Genomic DNA, 19,011 nt, shown 5'->3' on the forward strand with positions numbered 1-19,011 from the left:
GTCAGTATCCTCAGCCGAGACACTCAAAAGGACAGCTCTGTAAGATACCAATGCACCAAAGTCAAAATGTGCCTGGTTCTTAAAAGAATTGACAACTGGCACACTGATTGGTTCATTTCATGTTACACCCAAAACACACCCATAATTAATTAAGATAATTAGTAAATGCCTTTTACGCATTTCGAGCCATGCAAGGTGTATTTTTTGTGCCCTTTTTATACCAAAGACGCACCGACATGCTGTAAATCAAGATGCGCAATGCGTAATTGACGATGCACTGTAAATCACTAAAATAGTGACCTATAGTTCAGTACCTTTCTAGAGGTCAGACAAATACAGTGTATAGTTGGCTTTGGTTTTTCCTGGCTTGCAGTTAAAAAAAAAGATGTAGGTTTATAAAATTGTTTTCATATTAATCTTGTAATTCCATCTTTTTATCCACAAGATAACTATTATTTTTGGTTATATTTGATCTTCTCTGCTCATCCAGGTATAATCAGAACTAATCATATGTTTAGTGGTAGCCTGTATAGTCCTTTTTGACATATAGAACATCTTTTAAAATTTCAGTTTTACAACAGACATCAAAGAAATTACAAACCATTGAATTAAAACAGATTTAGGATGTGTTTTTTTTTTAAGTGCAGGATCAAAGGTTATTTCTAAAGTGTTTTTTTTAGTAACCACTGTGCACTAAGCAGCATTACTTTTGTCCCTTGCAGTTTTTATTTTTAAAAAGTTTTAGGTGTCATTTTTTGCTTGAATTCATTTAATACTTGCTCTTTTTGAAATACAGGAGGTCACTCCGAGTTGTTTATGCATTCTACACATTTAACTGTTTTTCCACCCTCATTGTCTGCATTAGCCAATATAAAAAAAAACAGACAAAAAAAGAGTGAATCGGGAAAAGTCCCTGGACTGACCTCAACCTGGAAATTAGGATTCATGGCCACGCCCACCTTGGCTTGCGACCGCCCACTGCAGAGCCATTGAGGGAGCATCACAGTGCTGTTAACCAATCAGAAGCGATGTGTTTGCATGCCATGAATATATATTCATGAGTAAGAGCTAACATCCTGTCACAGGGCATTCAATCATACTAGTGACCACCGCAGAATTAATATAAATAAACGTGAAATGAGACCTAGTTTGCTCTGTAGTTGTGTCATCTTGTTTATGTTTTTTGGATAACAAACATTTAACTAAGATTTAGCTGTTGTATGGGCCTCTGAATTCTGTATGAAAGGACCATTATTTGTGATATAAACTGGTTTAGAAATGTTAATTTCTCCAATTGTAGCAGGTTGCTGTTCCTGATTGGGTGCCATACAGGTTGGTTTATGTGCTCATCAAATAACATAACATAAAATCCACATAAAATATAAACTCTGAGCTCTTCAGTTAATCAGTGTTAGCAGGAACAGACACATTGTTATCCTGTAGGCACATATCTATCCGCATCTCTCCATGTTATAATTTGTTTACCATAAATGCATTGCGGTTACACTGGCTAACCACCAATTTTACCCTATTTTTTCACATATATTCACAGTAATGACTAGCCAAAAAGACAGCGCACCAACACTTTAGCTAGATAAAATGCATATTTCTCTAGTTTTATTCTTTTTTTTTTTTTGGAAAATCTCATTCTATAGCAAAGTTTCTACAATTACATACTACTACTATACATACAAATCTACCCTGTGTGATCTGAAAGGCAGTTTCTGACAGGCTCCTCCAACAACTATGCAAATTAAGCCTTGCAAAAGAACTACTTGAAAAAAACAAGGTGTTTTTTTTTTATATCGACCACCACACCCTAAAGTTTTAAAGGTTTTGAAGGTTACAGCAGGTGCATTATCTCCCATGTTGAAATACTCTAGCTATTGCGTCTTCTCTCTCGGAATAGCCCTGGTGATTAGTAGAGTTTGATTTCTGGCCCTAGTGCACAGGACCTGGTTCTATAGAGATTATACATTAAATGGGCAGAATCAGAAGGAGGTAATTTGCTGTTGGATTGAGATCAGATTTTCCTGATCATTCTTAAAGCTCAGTCTTTTCATCTAAGAGGAGATACTAAATGTTTAAAAGACACATCTGCTGTGCTTAAAGGTTTACCAACATCCAGCAACCCGTACCCACAGTGCCCAAACTGAAATACAGTATAATGCCCTTTATACAAAATGTGACAACTTATTCAATTCATTGTGGCTTTTATAAGACTAAGACTACATGTAAAAACATTTGTTATTATGCTGAGAAATATGGATTAAAATGAACAAAACAGGTTAGTTAGGGACTGTTGTCTGTTGGAAGGGGAAGATAATCTTTCAGATGCAGTTTGAAAAGCTTAAATCCAATTTGAAACTCAGAGGGAGTCAGCGGGGGTTTGACATTATTGCCCGCAATGCCGTGGGTGTGAAAAGGCTCCAGTGAGCATTGCTCGTTTCTCAAAATATGCTGAGAGCTGGCTTTGACACAGAGACAGAGGGAGCTCAACACTCTTTACGGCCTGCATGTAATGCCTTTAGAAATGTTTGATTCTCAGATAATAAAGCATCATGTCAACAGTTCAGATCCCTTTGTTGTGCTGTGCTGGATGATTTAGTGTGCGGAAAAAAGGGGGTTATTTTGGGATACAGTTTGAATAACACTGCGTCAGTACAGTGCTTTTATCAACGACAACACCAACAAACCCACCGCTGTGTAGTGGGTCACATTAAAACTTCAAAAAACCCTCTATCTTAGATTTACTTCACTCAGACTCTCACTGTACATACACTGTAGAATCTGACTGCCCTACATATTAAGTTAAGACCATTTAAATACTATAGAAAACTGCATTTACATTAGCTGATTAGGTCAAACTAACTCAAACATAAATAATAGAGATACAAACTCCAACAAAGCTTATTTTTTGTAAGATAACTATTTGGCTCATTTAGAGTTAGGGTTAGAGTTATTGAGTTATACTGACTAAAGTATTTTTATTAATGAAATATGGTGACCTTTAGGGTGTGCCTTATACAGAATTTGTTTAGTGCAACCTCAATAATTATACAACAGTTAGTTCCGACTTCACTGAATCTGATTGGTTGAGAAGTGGTTGAGAACTAGGGGTGTGACAAGATCTCGTGTTTAGTGTGGAATTTTTAAGAGGGATCTGGCAACCCAGTAGCGATAGCAGCAAGTGTGGTGGCTGAGCAGTGAGAGCAGCTCTCAGCAGAAGAGGAAAATTCTGCTTCTGCTACTTTTAAGTTGTATGTCTGGCTGCATTTTGGCTCCAGTGGAAACAATAAACGGTAACAGAGTGATCCACAAGACACAAACCATATATAAATACTGTAAGTAAATCCTACACGTGACTGTTTCATAGGCAGTTGTACTAATCCCTTAGCTCTGTACTGTATTTAAAAAAATGTACTGTCTCTGTTTGCACTGCAAGCATAGTCTTAATATGACTGGTTATGATTATGCATAGTTTAATTACAAGAGATTTAGGAGAAATAAACACAAACCATAAGCTTAATCTGACTGGTTGTTGTTTGCACTATATAAGACCTAGAAAAGTTTTATTTTTATTTTTTATTCTTATTTCTATTTCTTTTAGAATCAAAGTGTGAGAGAAACCAGTCTGTTAAGTTTGGGTTACATGATTTTGTCAAATAAAACTCCATTTTTAATTTTTGACATTTTCTTTAAAATTTTATTTTTAAATCTCGTCTCGTTCTGTGGACCAAGTACCGTGTCTCATCTCGTCTCGTGATATTAGTGTCTCGTCACACCCCTAGTTCTAACCGTGCTGAAATTTGTGATAACAGCACGGCATACTCGTTGCTCAGTAACGGCCGAGTAACGGCATGTACACACAAGACATTTTTGAATCATTACCTCCAGCAGCAGCAACAGCAGCAGCATTAGCTTAGCACAGGCTAGCGCCAAGCTACGGCACGCTCGCCTGCAGCCTCCAGTGCTGGCTCATCTTTTGTGGAAAAAAGAATAAGAAAATCCATCAGTTACCTCAGCCGCTGTCTGTAACCAGCCAGGCTAGGCTAAGCTAAGCTAATGCTGAGCTAAAGCAAGCTACGCTAACCAACAACACCCAGCAAACAGGCAGAAATGCTTACAAATGCGCCGTTTTCCGATGAATACGACTCCACGGAGCATAAGAAGAGAGTTTTAGCGTTATTTCATGGTCCAAACATTTACAAACCCCCTTAACCTCCAATTTTGATTTCAAACTAACGTATAAACCATACGCTATTCGTTTTGTAGCTACAGTTCTGTTACAGTTCACTTGTTTTGGAACTACTTTTTGGCAAAAGGCACAGTCCATTTTAAAACATGTTCAATATCCATTTTGTGAGGGTCTTTTATTTTCGTGATTCATTCTTTATATTTGCTCTGTGAAGGTTAAATGCTAAATCTAGCGACTACATAAAAACATCTGTGTTGAATCAGCGTTTTGTTCTTTTTTGTTCAGCTATTCTAAACTACAGTTGGCTGTGTGAAATATATATAAAAAAGGCTTTCTTCAGTTGATCTACCTTGACATTGTTGTTTTCCTTTTATACCTCCATCTCTCTCTGCACATCAGCTTTTTCTTCCACATCAGTCTCCTTTTAACTACATATCCATCCACCTCTCTGTTTTACTGATACACTTGATGCACCTCCTCTCCCTTCTCAGCTCCACTAGGTCTGTATCTGTCTATTCCACTGCTGGTTTCTGCTGTTTTTTGTGTTTTTGTTTGTTTGAGGGTTTAATTTTAGAATACGCTGCCAGTGTACAGTTGTGGTTAAAGGTTCACATTTACTGAGCTTTAACACGAATGTCATGGCAACTACAGACCTTTAGTAATTAGTTTAAACAGTTCTATTTCTGGGGCAGAATAAATTAAACCTTTAGACCCAGTATGTAAACACACACTTTAGTTGTTCACTCTCAAAACTACAGTTTTATGATTTTTCATTAATTTCATAGGCCCTACCATATAACCCTGTGGGACTCCATAATTTACAATTTTGCATTGTAGTAATTGAAGAATGATTAACCTAGGGTTTAAGGAGATGATATGTAGTTCACTGCATCATCTCACACTTCTGTTAATTAAAGCTGCCTTTAGTTTGACCAGTACATGTTTTGGATAGTTAAATACATGTGTTATTAGATTCAGACTAATTCAAGAATAAAAAAAAATAGTTTCATTTAGTTTAAGTTTAATTTGGATTGGTTACAACAAGCAAATGGCACATATTCAGTGCAATGGCCCATACAGTATATAGACTATATTTAAAAGAGTTGGGTGAGTTCCAGGTTCCAGATTTAATTAAACTCAATACAAATTCTGCCTGAAGCTTGCTGATGGCTACCAAAAAAAAGTATCTAGTCAATGTGCAAAAACATAATAACGTATGTACCAGTTTCTTGTTTTTCTATTAATTAATTGTGTATTTTGCACATTTATTTTGCCTCGGAAAAATCCCAGTAGGGCCAGTAGAAAAAGGGAATTCCCAGTAGTGCCGTGTCCTTGATTTGAATCTTCTTGTTTCCGATTAAGCACAGAAAAACAACAAAAAATAATGTTATATGTTTTATCTAATATGTCATAGCTAAATTGGTGAATTGTATTTCTGTATATACTGTATTCGATTTTGTAGTAGACATTGGCAGAAGTTGATGTTGCCAGTCATGCAGTTGTGTAAGGATGTAATATTCATCAATAAGCTGAGACTAATACTGTTTTCAGGAGAAAGCACAGATTTTCCTGCTACATTTTGGCTACATTTTAATAAAAAATGAATATTGGGTGCTTCATTTACAGGGGTTGGACTATGAAACTAAAACACCTGTCATTTTAGTGTGGGAAGTTTCATGGCTAAATTGGAGCAGCCTGGTGGCCAATCTTCATTAATTGCACATTATTGCACCAGTAAGAGCAGAGTGTGAAGGTTCAGTAAGCAGGGTATGAGCACAGTTCTGCTCAAAATATTGCAATACACACAACATTATGGGTGACATACCAGAGTTCAAAAGAGGACAAATTGTTGGTGCACGTCTTGCTGGTGCATCTGTTACCAAGACAGCGAGTCTTTGTGATGCATCAAGAGCCACGGTATCCAGGGTAATGTCAGCATACCACCAAGAAGGACCAACCACATCCAACGGGATTAACTGTGGACTCAAGAAGAAACTGTCTGAAACTGCCTAACCCGGATTGTATCCAAAAAAATATATATATAAAACCACGGCAGAATTCAGTGTGCACCTCAACTCTCCTGTTTCCACCAGAACTGTCCGTCAGGACAATAAATTATTGTGGTCTAAAACCAGATGTTTCAGTTTCATTGTTCAATCCCTGTATTTTAAAAGTGGATATAAGCTACACAAAAATGAGACAAACAAATCCTTCTAAATGTTTTAATGTAGGAAAGATCGTGCCATTTTTTAATATCTCAGGATATAGATATGAAATGTATGCTAACTTACTTTCCTTTATCCAAACTCAGAGATATAGACATGTACAGCGACCAAAAACAAACTAAAGGAATAAACATAAAAAGCTGTGCACGAATTACTGTATATGAGTTTATGAAATAATTATCTGAATTAAACCTGAATTATCAGGTTTGGGATGCAGGTTTATGTCTGTACAGTACACACGTGTGATGCATGTCTGGGCTGGGTGAAGGTCTCCCGATGTGATGGCTCATCATCTATGGGGCTCTGCAGCATTTTAATTAAGTTCTGGTGAAGTGAGAGAGATGAGATCTAATTCATTTTCTATTGTGCTGCCTGCACCCCTGTCCCACTGCCTCTAATGGAACCATTAGCATGTGAATGCAGCCAGTGCTCCTCTCCACTTTCTTACTTGGCACTTAAAAATGCAGCGTTAATACTGTAGCTTTCAGCTTTTACACACAGATGCACACACACACACACACACCTTTCTGGAAGAGTTTCCAAAAAGCCACCCCAGTGCAATTAAATGTTATAAATGCTATCATTTTGATTCTTTCAGATGAGTGAAAATACATAGTAGAAAAGTATGTATTAGAGAAGAGATCTTTTTAAATATCCTTTCCCACATAATTTCTCAAATTTAATAAACTCTCTTAAGAAAAACCTTCAGATCTCCATTAATAGTTTATATACCCTATATATCTTATATATATATTTAAGCTTAGCTGAGTAAGTTTGGACTATTTAAAAAACAAAAACTCTAATAAGGAAGCAGGAGAAGATCTGTTGTTCTGCCCCCTTTTTATTTGTGAACAGTTTGCCATTTATTTAAGCGATATAAAAAATGTCATATTTAAATATCTAATATATTTAGATAAATACACTGACATGCCAACCATAACGGAAAAGCAGTATGAAATTGATCATGAAGTGTTCCTGGGCTATGTTCTGACTGTGTTCTGACTGTGTTATGACTGCTCTGACTTGGTTTTGACTGTGTTCTGACTGTGTTCTGGTTTTGTTCTGGCTGTGTTTTAACTCTGCTTTGACTGTGTTCTGACTCCTTTCTGACTGTGTTCTGGCTGTGTTCTGACTGTCCTGACTCTGTCCTGACTGTGTCCTGACTGTGCTCTGGCTGTTCTAAGTCTGTTCTGACTCTCTTTTGGCTGTGTTCTGACTGTGTTATGATTCTGTTCTGACTGTGTTCTGACTTGTTTTGACTGTTCTGACTGTCTTCTGACCATGTCCTGACTGTGTTCTGACTGTTCTAAGTCTGTTCTGACTCTCCTTTGGCTGTGTTCTGACTGTGTTGTGATTCTGTTCTGACTGTGTTCTGACTCTGTTCTGACTGTGTTATGACTCTGTTCTGACTGTGTTATGACTTGTTTTGACTGTGTTATGACTGTTCTGACTCTATTCTGACTGTGTTCTGGCTGTGTTCTGACTGTGTTCTGACTGTGTTCTGGCTGTGTTCTGACTGTCCTGACTCTGTCCTGACTCTGTCCTGACTCTGTCCTGACTCTGTCCTGACTGTGTCCTGACTGTGCTCTGGCTGTTCTAAGTCTGTTCTGACTCTCTTTTGGTTGTGTTCTGACTGTGTTATGATTCTGTTCTGACTCTGTTCTGACTGTGTTATGACTCTGTTCTGACTGTGTTATGACTTGTTTTGACTGTGTCATGACTGTTCTGACTGTCTTCTGACTGTGTTCTGGCGTGTTCTGACCCTGTTATGACTCTATTCTGACTGTGTTCTGGCTGTGTTTTGATTTTAGTCTGACACTGTTCTGACTGTGTTTTAACTGTGTTCTGACTGTGTTCTGACTCTGTTCTGACTGTGGTCTGACTGTTCTGACTCTATTCTGACTGTGTTGCGGGGATCTATACTATAGGCTACAGCTGCATGGTTGGAGTGTGCTAAATAAGACACTAGCACTCAATAATAGTGCATTGTATTTGATTGTGAGCTGTGATCAATGTGTAGTGAATTAGAATCATTGTGCTTCAGCTATTGATCAGGGAACCTTGATTAGGGTCTGGGTTATCACTGTTCACATCTGTAGTGATGAATAAATGTTCACTTGCTCTAAAGCACATTTATCTTGTCGCGGGCAGCTATTTCAGTCAGCTAATAACATTATCAGCGGGATTACTGAGGATATTTTCCGCCTCTGTTGTTTTTATAATAACTTTCTCTTTTGCGAGGGGGAGGGGAAGAGAGCGTACGCTAGTCCTTCAGCTCGCAGTTAATTTAATTATAACTCTAGACAGCACCAAAATGAAATATTCATGCGTGCTGGGAAACTGACATTTGCAAATACCAAGAGCAGCTGAGCAAGATCTTATTTTGTTTGTTTTGTTTCCTTCAGCGGGGCAAAAATAACGAACTGTGCTAAAAGAAGCTAAACTCACTGCCTGCCGATGCAGTGCCTGTGCTTTTCCATATTTTCCAGTCACCAGGACACACGCCCCTCCACATTGCACCGCACTTTTTTCACCCGCATATTTTACAGGCTGGACACTTGCTGAATGGTCTTTTTTTAGACTGCTCTCAGATTCTATTGAGTCAGCTAGAGCCTACGTGATTACAGCAGCACTGACCACACTTTAAGATGCTGATGCCTAGTGTCATCCACCCACGATCTCACACACACACACACACACACACACATCCAGCCGACACACACCGCATGCAGCATGTCACCGCTGTGCACTAATGCCCTTTTCCCATCTCTTTGCCCAGGTGCTGTCCATCTGTCCCAAAGACATGCGGGCGGACATCTGCGTCCACCTGAACCGGCAGGTGTTTAACGAGCACCCTGCCTTCAGGCTGGCCAGCGACGGCTGCCTGCGCTCTCTGGCGGTGGAGTTCCAGACCACACACTGCGCCCCCGGAGACCTCATCTTCCACGCCGGAGAGAGCGTCGACACACTCTGCTTCGTGGTGTCTGGATCACTAGAGGTCATTCAGGACGACGAGGTCATCGCCATTCTAGGTGCGACGCTTAGAGAGCATACTCTTTTGTAATTATTTAATTATTAAAAATCACACACAAAAAATCAGAAGTGAAATCATTTTGTATGTCACTGATACAGCAACCTGTTGTCTGTTGTTTTCTGAGGGTCTTTCATGAAAACCACTATTACATTCTATCACAGTGAAGTGGGCAACATGCTAAATTACCTACCTACCTAGATACCTACCAAAGACTAGACATAATCTTTGTGTGGTTTACACACAAACATAGTTGTGTGGTTGAAAAAAAAGTAAAAAAAAAAAAAAAAAAAAAACATTTATATATAGAAAGATAGATAGACATATAGATGTGTACTTTGGGCTTGGCTAACTCTGGGCTATAGGCTAACTTAGGGCTAAAAGACCCAGACCACTTTACTCATCTCTATACTAATCTCCTCTCTGTAAATCAGTGCTAATGTCTTCATTTACTTACTTTAAAAGTCCAAACACTTGGGTACAAATAGCATAACAACCTAAATAGTTCGCATTTAAATTTTTCAATTACAAATGGAACCACAGCATCATCCACCAAATGCCCCACTCCGCCCCATTCGAACCCCCGCTCATGCAGCTTTGCCATCAAGCTGCCGGCGTCAGAGGGAGCAAAATTGGCCCTGCTCCCTCTGGGTGGGTAGATGGTGCTCTCTCCCCACATCACTCCTAGGGTGATGTCTGCAGCACAGGGCGTCTGTGAGCTGATCTATCATAGCCGAGCCGCTGTGCTTTCCTCCGAGCGCGCTGTGATAGTGGCTCCCCGACATCGGCAAATAGTAACAGTAACAGAAAGATTAGACCATTCGTGTATTCTGTAGGCAGGATTTACATTCTGATTGATCTGTTTTGGTGCTCACTAGACCTATCAGTGTTCTTTGATTGCAGGATCTACATCCAGATTGGTCTGTCTTTTTGCTCATTAGTCCCCATCTGAATGTCTGGATTGGTGACAGTCTACTTTTAATTTTTTTTAGCAACATTACCATAGCATCTCCTGTTATAAACTTAAAAAGCAAACGTCTTGGCTGGTAATATTGTTCCTTTAAACAAACACTAACAACACTAAGGTTATTAGAATACAACGATATTGCCCCTTTAAATATAATGATGTGCGGTTGTTCATGGACTAAACACTTATTACAGTGTATTCCCTAGTGTAATCTGTGCACCACAGCGCCTGCTCTCAGCTCAGCATGAGAGTTAATTCAGTTTAGCTGTAAAAACAGTAGAGGAGAAATCTAGTTAGGAGGCTTGTTATGTTTTCTTGAGTCTCGTAACAAGATGGGGAATTTATCTTGATACACAAATTATTTTCGGGGAAGTTCAGCTCAGTGTAATTACTCACCTGGTGGCAGCGTGTGTTGAAGACCTGCACAAATCCCTGCTAAGTTTGGAATCTGTGGATTTAAAAAAAAACTAAGATGAAGCGTGATTGAGGAAATAGGACCATCTGACAGAGGCCGATTAAACAGATGTCTAACAGTAATGAACAATGGACTTCAGACTATTCAGATTTTTTGATGCAAAGCCCAGTCTGCCTCATGTCATCTTCCAAGCCAAGCAAAACTTGCACTCAGCCCTTCCTGAATTATGTATGGGGTTTGTTTCCCTGCTCTCCCTGCGTAATTATTCTGCTTTAATGGAACTGCACAGATGCTTCTGCCATCAGTTTTTATTTCTCGTGGATCTGATAGGGTATTTCAGAGCCTCCGGTGCAGCCGGGACTGTACACCTGATTCTGTTGGCAGAGGAATATGAAGGAATGAACCAGCATACAGACTTTTTTAAAGCTGAAGAAGAGTAAAGTGATCAATATCACCAGGGAGCCACAGCATAAGCAATTTTATTGATTTTTTTTTCTCTAATTTAGCATAATTGTTTTTGCTATTTGTCATTTGTCTACAAAGGCGGCATTGTTAAGGCAGTTGGAAGTGGCAGCTCCGAGCCGGGGAGATTCATCCAGCCTCTAAACAATAAAATCAGAATCATTCTTCAAAACTGTCGCAAACTTTGGCACACATATTTAATATGTAAAGCAATGTTTCGTGCATTCATTGTGGAATAATGCTGATGGGCTTGTGCCATAAAAGTGTGACGCGCCCGGCTCTGACGCTCTCGTTTTCATCCAATGACATCACATTAGGTCTGATTAGATGCTGCAGAAAAGAGCTTAAATTCTCATTGCTCTAATGGGGTATCAGATCAGATGCTCTCTTGCCTTAATGATTATGAAATGAAATAAGACGGGAGCGCTGTGCGTTAATTATCCCCAAGGCGTTCGATTGAACCCACCACTCTGAACCTGCTGGGCTCCTAATGATGCCCCTCATCAAAGCCAGCAGTGTACGCTGGAGGAAACCAGATTAGGAACATGGCCCAAACAAAGTCAGTTTTATACGTAGCCTTTTTTTGCAGAACGCTGAACCTGAGTGGCAAAAAATAAATAAGCAGAGAGACAGTGCCTCACTCTGTTCCATCCCTCTGTGCCCAGCAGAAGAGATATAATATCTTACAGCAAAATGTGCAGCCATTAACTCTTCCATGATTCTCTGGACAATAAGAGACCACTTAAAAATGAGGAGTTTCTTTGATTTTACCGAATTGAAAACCTCTGGAATATAATCAAGAGGAAGATGGATGATCACAAGCCATCAAACCAAACTGAACTGCTTGAATTTTTGCACCAAGAGTGGCATAAAGTTATCCAAAAGCAGTGTGTAAGACTGGTGGAGAAGAACATGCCAGGATGCATGAAAACTGTGCTAAAAAAAAGGGTTATTTCAGCAAATATTGATTTCTGAACTTTTAAAACTTTATGAATATGAACTTTGAGGAAATTTAAATATGAAATTTGAGGTCTGAAAGCTCTGCATCTTTTCTGTTATTTTAGCCGTTTCAAATTTTCTGCAAATAAATGCTCTAAATGACAATATTTTTATTTAAAATTTGGGAGAAATGTTGTCTGTAGTTTATAGAATAAAACAACAATGTTCATTTTACTCAAGCATTTACCTATAAATAGCAAAATTAGAGAAACTGATTTTTTTCTGGAATCTAAGCTTACTGTAAATAAATGGAAGCGCTTTATTCACCCAAATAAACTGTTTTCAGGAGAGAAATCTGTGTAGATTAACATCCAGCGCTTGTTTGATTTTAAAAGAAAATGTTTTTTTTTTTATTAGAGTTTTGTTCACTTAGCTTAGCTTTACTTAACTTAGTTAGCTACACCCACCACCACCACCCAGCAGTGAGACCTGCTGAATTAGAAGTTCCTAATAGTGACTGTTAAAATGCGCCTTATAATCTGGTTCAGGCACTAGCGGTTAGCTGCTAATGCTAACGAGATTCTGGAATCTAAGCTTACTGTAAACAAATAGAAGGGCTTTACTCACCCAAATAAACAGTTTTCATTAGAGAAATCTATGTAGATTAACATCCAGCACTCGTTTGAAAGTCTTTTTTAATTTTTTTTTTTTTTAGTTTTGTTTACTTAGCTTAGCTTTACTTAACTTAGTTAACTACCACCCACCACCACCCAGCAGCGAGACCTGCTGAATTAGAAGTTCCTTAAAGTGTCTCTTAAAATGTGCCTTATATTCCCAGTGCGCCTTATAGTGCAAAAAATACAGTTAGTTAATACCAGGGGTGATAGTGAAAAAAAATCCTGAGCCTGAACTTTTTTTTCCTGTTCCAACAGGGTGAGGAAGGGGGGGGGGGGGTTTGGGGAGGGACAACAGACTGCATATGTGACGTAACATAGGCATAAATGTTGACACATTATTCAAACATTTAATAGTCTGTGTATAACCTTATTGTCAAGTGACACATTTTAGATAACGTTTTCATTTTCATATTTACATTTTCTCCACTCTTTTTTTCTACTGAGAGCTCTTCTTAAGATGGTGTCCTTGTGTAAAATAATGTAACTTTATGTTTCATAGAGATTTTTATAAACGTCAGGACATGTGGTCTTACTGTGAACTACAAATGAACAGAAGTCACATTACAGCAGTGTTTCTCAACCCTGATCCTGCATATTCTACTGCATATTAACACTGTTCTGTATATTCTTCTGCATATTAACACTGTTCTGCAGATATTCTTATGATTTTAGCCGATCTGATTCAGGAGTTTAGGGTTAAGCAGTTTATCAGAGCTGTGTGTGGATGAAACTGGTGAAACCGGTGAAACTGCTCACTTACAAGAAGCTGCAGTTCCTCATCCAACCACTAGTCGGCAACCACTGCAGCAGCACAAGCCCCCGCTGTCTTTACTCAGTCACAGCTACAGCCCAGCCACGGGCTACAGAGCTCAGCTCAGCCAGTCTGGAGCGTTTTTTTTACACGTTTTTTTTTAAGTTCATCTGTGTAGGAAAAGGTTTTAAAAACGGATAATACAGCGCTCTACAGTTCATATTTCAGCCCAAGCAGCTAACAGCAGCAGTTTAGAGCAGCCATCCCGGAGTCACTGCTCGGATTACATTATAAACAGGTCAGTTAGCGCGCTGCTAACCTCAGGATGTTTATAACTACGGAGTTTAGTGGACACACCACGGCTGCAAGGTTAGACTGTTTAAGGCTACTGAAGACTATTAAAGGCTATTGGAGGTTATTGAAAGGGTTATTGGGGGCAGAAATCAGTAAAGGCTGGTTAGATAAGTGATTCACCTCCTCGTCCTTTACTGCGGTGAAACTGCGACTAGCGCTGTCACAGTGATGTTTATTTAACGTCATTAAAACTGATTTTGTCAGGTATTGTCTTATAAATATTTACACAGAACTTATATCTCTCATAAAAAGCGTTTATTTTGGTCAGTAACATTCATGTTTATTTACTAGCAGCGTAAATTACCAGTGTTTGCTTTGGTGTGAATGTAATTAGGGGAATCTGTACCAGCCAGGTTTGCCAGGCACCTGTGTGGCATTAATGTGGCATTTGGCCCCGCCCAAGATCGGTATCGGCGATCGGCCCATCGTGGTGAAAGACGACCGGCGATCGGAATCGGCCCCAAAAACACTGATCGGTTCAGGAGGTGTAAAAAAGGAGGTGAATTTTGGCAGTGCATCTGCGATTCTTTTGCTCTCTGCCCGTTTCTTTCGTTTAGCACAACCACTTTCATAACTCCGCTTCATTTTCACTGTGACAGCTGTCACTCTAGGTGAAAATCAAGATCAGGTGAAAATCTAGGTGAAATGATTGTGGAATTGTGGAAAACACAATTTTAGTTCAGTGATCAGGGTTAAGAAACTGCTTTAAACTACAAACATAAAGTACTGTACTAAATTCTGACTATCCACTACATCTGGCTTCTAGCTAATTAGCTATATTCATTTTCTCCTGTAATCCTAAACTAATAACGACAGTGAAATATGTGAAATAGTGATTAGCTGATCAGGTACAGGGCAAGTTGAAGATTACATATATAGTTTATTTATTTTCTAAAACCTTGACTCCCTATCAAGCTAACTCACTAACACAGCTGCAGTTTATTAATCACAGTGGGTTTAATCTGTGTGCTGATACAAGAAGTGTATTTTTAACCAGCTATCAGAAACATATCATCACAGTTTACGTGTTTAGCCTACCGTTATCTTTTTTTGAGAAAAATCTCCGTATATCCAGATCTGTTTTTAAATCAGCTGAAGCTGCTGCGTCCGATCCCGCTGCTAAATCTCACAGCAAGGGAGGGGCTTCCCCCGCTCCTCCGCAGTTTCTACTGAGAGGCGGGACTTAATACCTGAACCGGCTCTATTTATTTATTTATTTATTTTATTTATATATATATATATATTTTTTTTTTATAGAGCCACGCTACGCCGGATTTCCGGCGCGGCGCCGGAACGCTATCACCCCTGTAATACTTAGATGGTAAAAAGATAGCTTTACACTTAGCACTTTCTCTCTGTATATATATTAAGATGCTCTTAAAGCTAAAATGCTTTTGGGAAACTGGGCCCTGTTTCCCAATTGGTTAGTTTATCACTTGAAGTATATTACTTAAAATTGTAAGTTTAGGATTACAGGTTTTCTAGTGTATCGTCTCATTTGCTAGCTTCTCACTATTGTTTGCAGGTAAAGGCGACGTGTTTGGTGACGTGTTCTGGAAGGAGACGGCGCTTGCTCATGCGTGTGCCAACGTGAGAGCGCTGACGTACTGCGACCTTCACGTGATCAGGAGAGACGCCCTGCTGAAGGTGCTGGAGTTCTACACAGCCTTCGCTAACTCATTTTCCCGCAACCTCATCCTCACCTGCAACCTCCGCAAGCGGGTAAGGGCCACGCTCACTCCCTGTCTGAGATGATGAATTGTTACTTGTTCCAAATGTTCCAAAAAACGGAAACACCCAGTTTCATTGTGTTCTTTTGTCGTCCAGTGGATTGGCATTTTGCATATTTGAATTTTTGGCACATATTTTGTGCCACTTGCAGATTTTGCTGCACAGATTTTTTTTTTCATACTGTAGCTTGCCATTTATCCTCACCTGAACTCACAGCAGTCTGATTTTATTATGGGTTAAGTGGTGAAGTGGAGTCTCCAGCCCGGTTTTGGCCTTAGAACCTGGCCTCACACTGTTTAAACACATGAATGATTCATTTGGACTGACAGCCTGCAGAGAGCGCTGAGACTCGCTACTCAGGGAAAACCTCCATCCACAATACAATTAAGAAAATTTGTTGATGTCAGACCTTTCTTTAAATAGCCCTCAAAAAGGTAGGTTCACTACCATTAGCTGACAAATAAAGAGGTAGAATGTATCGCTCAGGAAATAACATTTAATACAATGGTACCACTTTATAATAAGACTACCCTTACAAAGTGTTTATAAATGCTTTATAAATGAGTCTATTAATTATTATTAATAAGGTTGTAAATGCTTTAAAAACCATTGATAGATTGACAGTTACAGCACATCAATTAAAAAGGCAACAGTGATCCATTGTTAGTCATTTAATTTAACTTAGTCATTTAATTTATAGTAAATAGTTAAACATACTTACACATATATTAATATGACAGGTTTATGGAAAACACAAAGTAAAATCAGTTTTTAGGACTATCTGAGGTTTGACAGTATTAATGAGTGTGGAATCAAATTTGCAAATGTTTAGCTCACTGTTGACATTTCTATTTATGTGTTGTTATATATTTTTTTACATTACATTACATTACATTACTTTGGCAGACGCTTTTTTCCAAAGCGACTTACAATAGTCAAGTACAAAAGTAATAGAAGTTAAGATAAACCATTTTTAAATAGGGCTTAAAGGAGGTCGAAGGGAAATAAAGGGATAGAGAAGTGAAGGAGGGGAAGAAGCAAATGGGGTTAGAAGTAGTTAGTGTGTTAGAGGTGTTAGGAGAGTAAGTGCTCTTTGAAGAGCTCTGTCTTCAGGAGTTTATTAAAGATAGCGAGAGATTCTCCTAATCTGGAGGTTAGCATTTGCAACCTGATTAATAACTATTAATAAACTCATTAAAAAACATTCATAAACCCTTTATAAAGGTAGTCTTATTTTAAAGTGGTACCAATACAATCATCCATAGTCTTTTTAAAAGAAAGAGTTGACAGCAACAAAATGCATTTTTTAGTTCCAGTACCTCTGAATTCAGATGTTGAGCAGAAAGACAAGGAATTTACATGACCAACCTGCAGTTAATGCATTCACCAAGCTCCAGGTTTAGTCAGAACGCTGCCAAGCATGCCTAAGGTGGCAGGAGTTGCACTGAGTTGCGCTGGGTTACAGTATTCATTCTTTTTTTTTTTTTTTTTTTTTGCAGTCCTGACAAGGAGGAAGGCCTTCCTTATGATGACATACAGTACCAAATCTAATCTGCTGTGATTATATAGTATACAATTTCTGATGAAATTACTTCATAAGATACATAATGAAAGATATTTATAGCTTATAGTTTCAACAGTTGTTCTACTGTATAGCATCTATACTATTCATTTACCCATACAGTGGTTTTTATATGATCACTTTACTCAGCAAAACAGCTAAAAACAGGTTGCCCTAAAACACTCAAGGCTTAAGTGGACACAATAATGCTGTGATTATGGTTATGGTGCCGAATGGTCATTAACATTCAGTGTGTATTTTTTGCAGTTTGATGGAAGGTATTCTGACACAAAACAATATTTTTTGTTCCTTATATGCAGTGGTGCAGGATTTGTCAAAAATTTCACTCATGCAAATTGGGAATTTGTGGTTGATGCTAAAACATCAGGCTGCTGGGAGCTTTAAATGTTTGTATATGTGTATATTTGTGTTTAATCTTTTAATTTGCACTGCAAAAAAAACAAAATCTTATCTATTGAAATCATCTAATTTTAAGGCAATAATGTTTTTTTTTTCTCTGATAGGATTTTTTGTCCTATTATGCTCTTTAAGTGTAAGATTATTGTGCTTATTTTAGGAATAAGGACCTTAATCATTGTCACTTAGAAGTTGAACTTAATCTTAAGTTATTTATAAGTTATGAGTTACTCTGATTTTTTGTCCAAATTTAAGCCAAAAAAAGATTTTTGCTTGATTTAAGTCTTTGCACATAAACATCTCAATTTAAATATATTTTGTCTAGTTTTTGCTTATTGTTTTTATTTTTTTTGCAGTGTGAGTGCTTTACATTTTTGATTGTCGATTTTTATCTTTTTATGTTGAATTATTTTATTGCTTTCGGTTTTACTTCCATGTTTTCCTACTTCTAAATGAAATTGTACTTGTTTGCTTAAATTTAAATTTTTTCCCATTCTTTTTTTTTTTACCATTAAGTTTGTTTATATAGTTCCTCATTTTAGCTTAACCAGGTTTACCCTCAGTGTAGAGGAAAAGGGTTTGTATGACCTACACCTGTAGCCTGAATACGGGACATTTTAAGGCATTTTAAGGGGTTAAACTCCCTCTCCCGCCAATAACAATTAAATTCTGTCCCGCACCACTAAATATTCTGACGGGTCTCATGAGCGCAGACCTCTACATTTAAGTGATGAATTTTAGTCATGCACCAATTTCATAACCTAGGCAAGAAATTTTTGCAATTCCCTGCCTATTTCACCGTATTTACGTAACCCTGCCTCCGAGTGTTTCACACACCTATGGGGGCTTTGTACAGAAGAGTTGGGGGGGGGTGAATGTTGGTTTCCTCCGTGCCCGAGTGACACAGACTGCCTGCCTCCCCCTGTGTTCTAGCAGCTGGACAGCTGCGCTGATGAGCTGAAGAAATGCCCCCCGCGGTGCCCCCCTGAATAAAGCATGAGTCACACCAGCAGGAAGGTTCTCAACTACCGACACCAACACACAAACATGCTCTTCTGCTTACATTCTGGGCTCACACTATTAAGCAAACAAAGCAAGCGCCCCCCGTTCACCCCACGTTTAATCAGATTCCACAGCACACGGATGGATGAAGACTGCACATCCTGCGCACCAATCCCAGCCCGGACCAAAAACAATGAGATAATAAAACGTGTTCTAGCAGGTGTCTCGCGTTTCTTCTCACTGCAGGACTTTGGCCTCATGCGGGCACACATAATACCCAT

The 19,011-nt window shown here is 38.7% G+C and overlaps 1 protein-coding gene across 1 annotated transcript in view; it reads left to right on the plus strand.

Annotated features, from left to right (window-relative positions):
- Nucleotides 1-19,011, plus strand: part of kcnh5a (potassium voltage-gated channel, subfamily H (eag-related), member 5a) — a 171,130-nt gene that overhangs the window by 119,883 nt on the left and 32,236 nt on the right. The window contains exons 10-11 of the mRNA XM_007256657.3: nt 9,203-9,455; nt 15,545-15,741. Of these exons, the coding sequence (XP_007256719.3) occupies nt 9,203-9,455; nt 15,545-15,741 (450 nt within the window). The remainder of the gene's footprint in view (nt 1-9,202; nt 9,456-15,544; nt 15,742-19,011) is intronic.

Source organism: Astyanax mexicanus, chromosome 1 (genome assembly GCF_023375975.1).
Source record: "Astyanax mexicanus isolate ESR-SI-001 chromosome 1, AstMex3_surface, whole genome shotgun sequence".
Classification (NCBI taxonomy): domain Eukaryota; kingdom Metazoa; phylum Chordata; class Actinopteri; order Characiformes; family Acestrorhamphidae; genus Astyanax; species Astyanax mexicanus.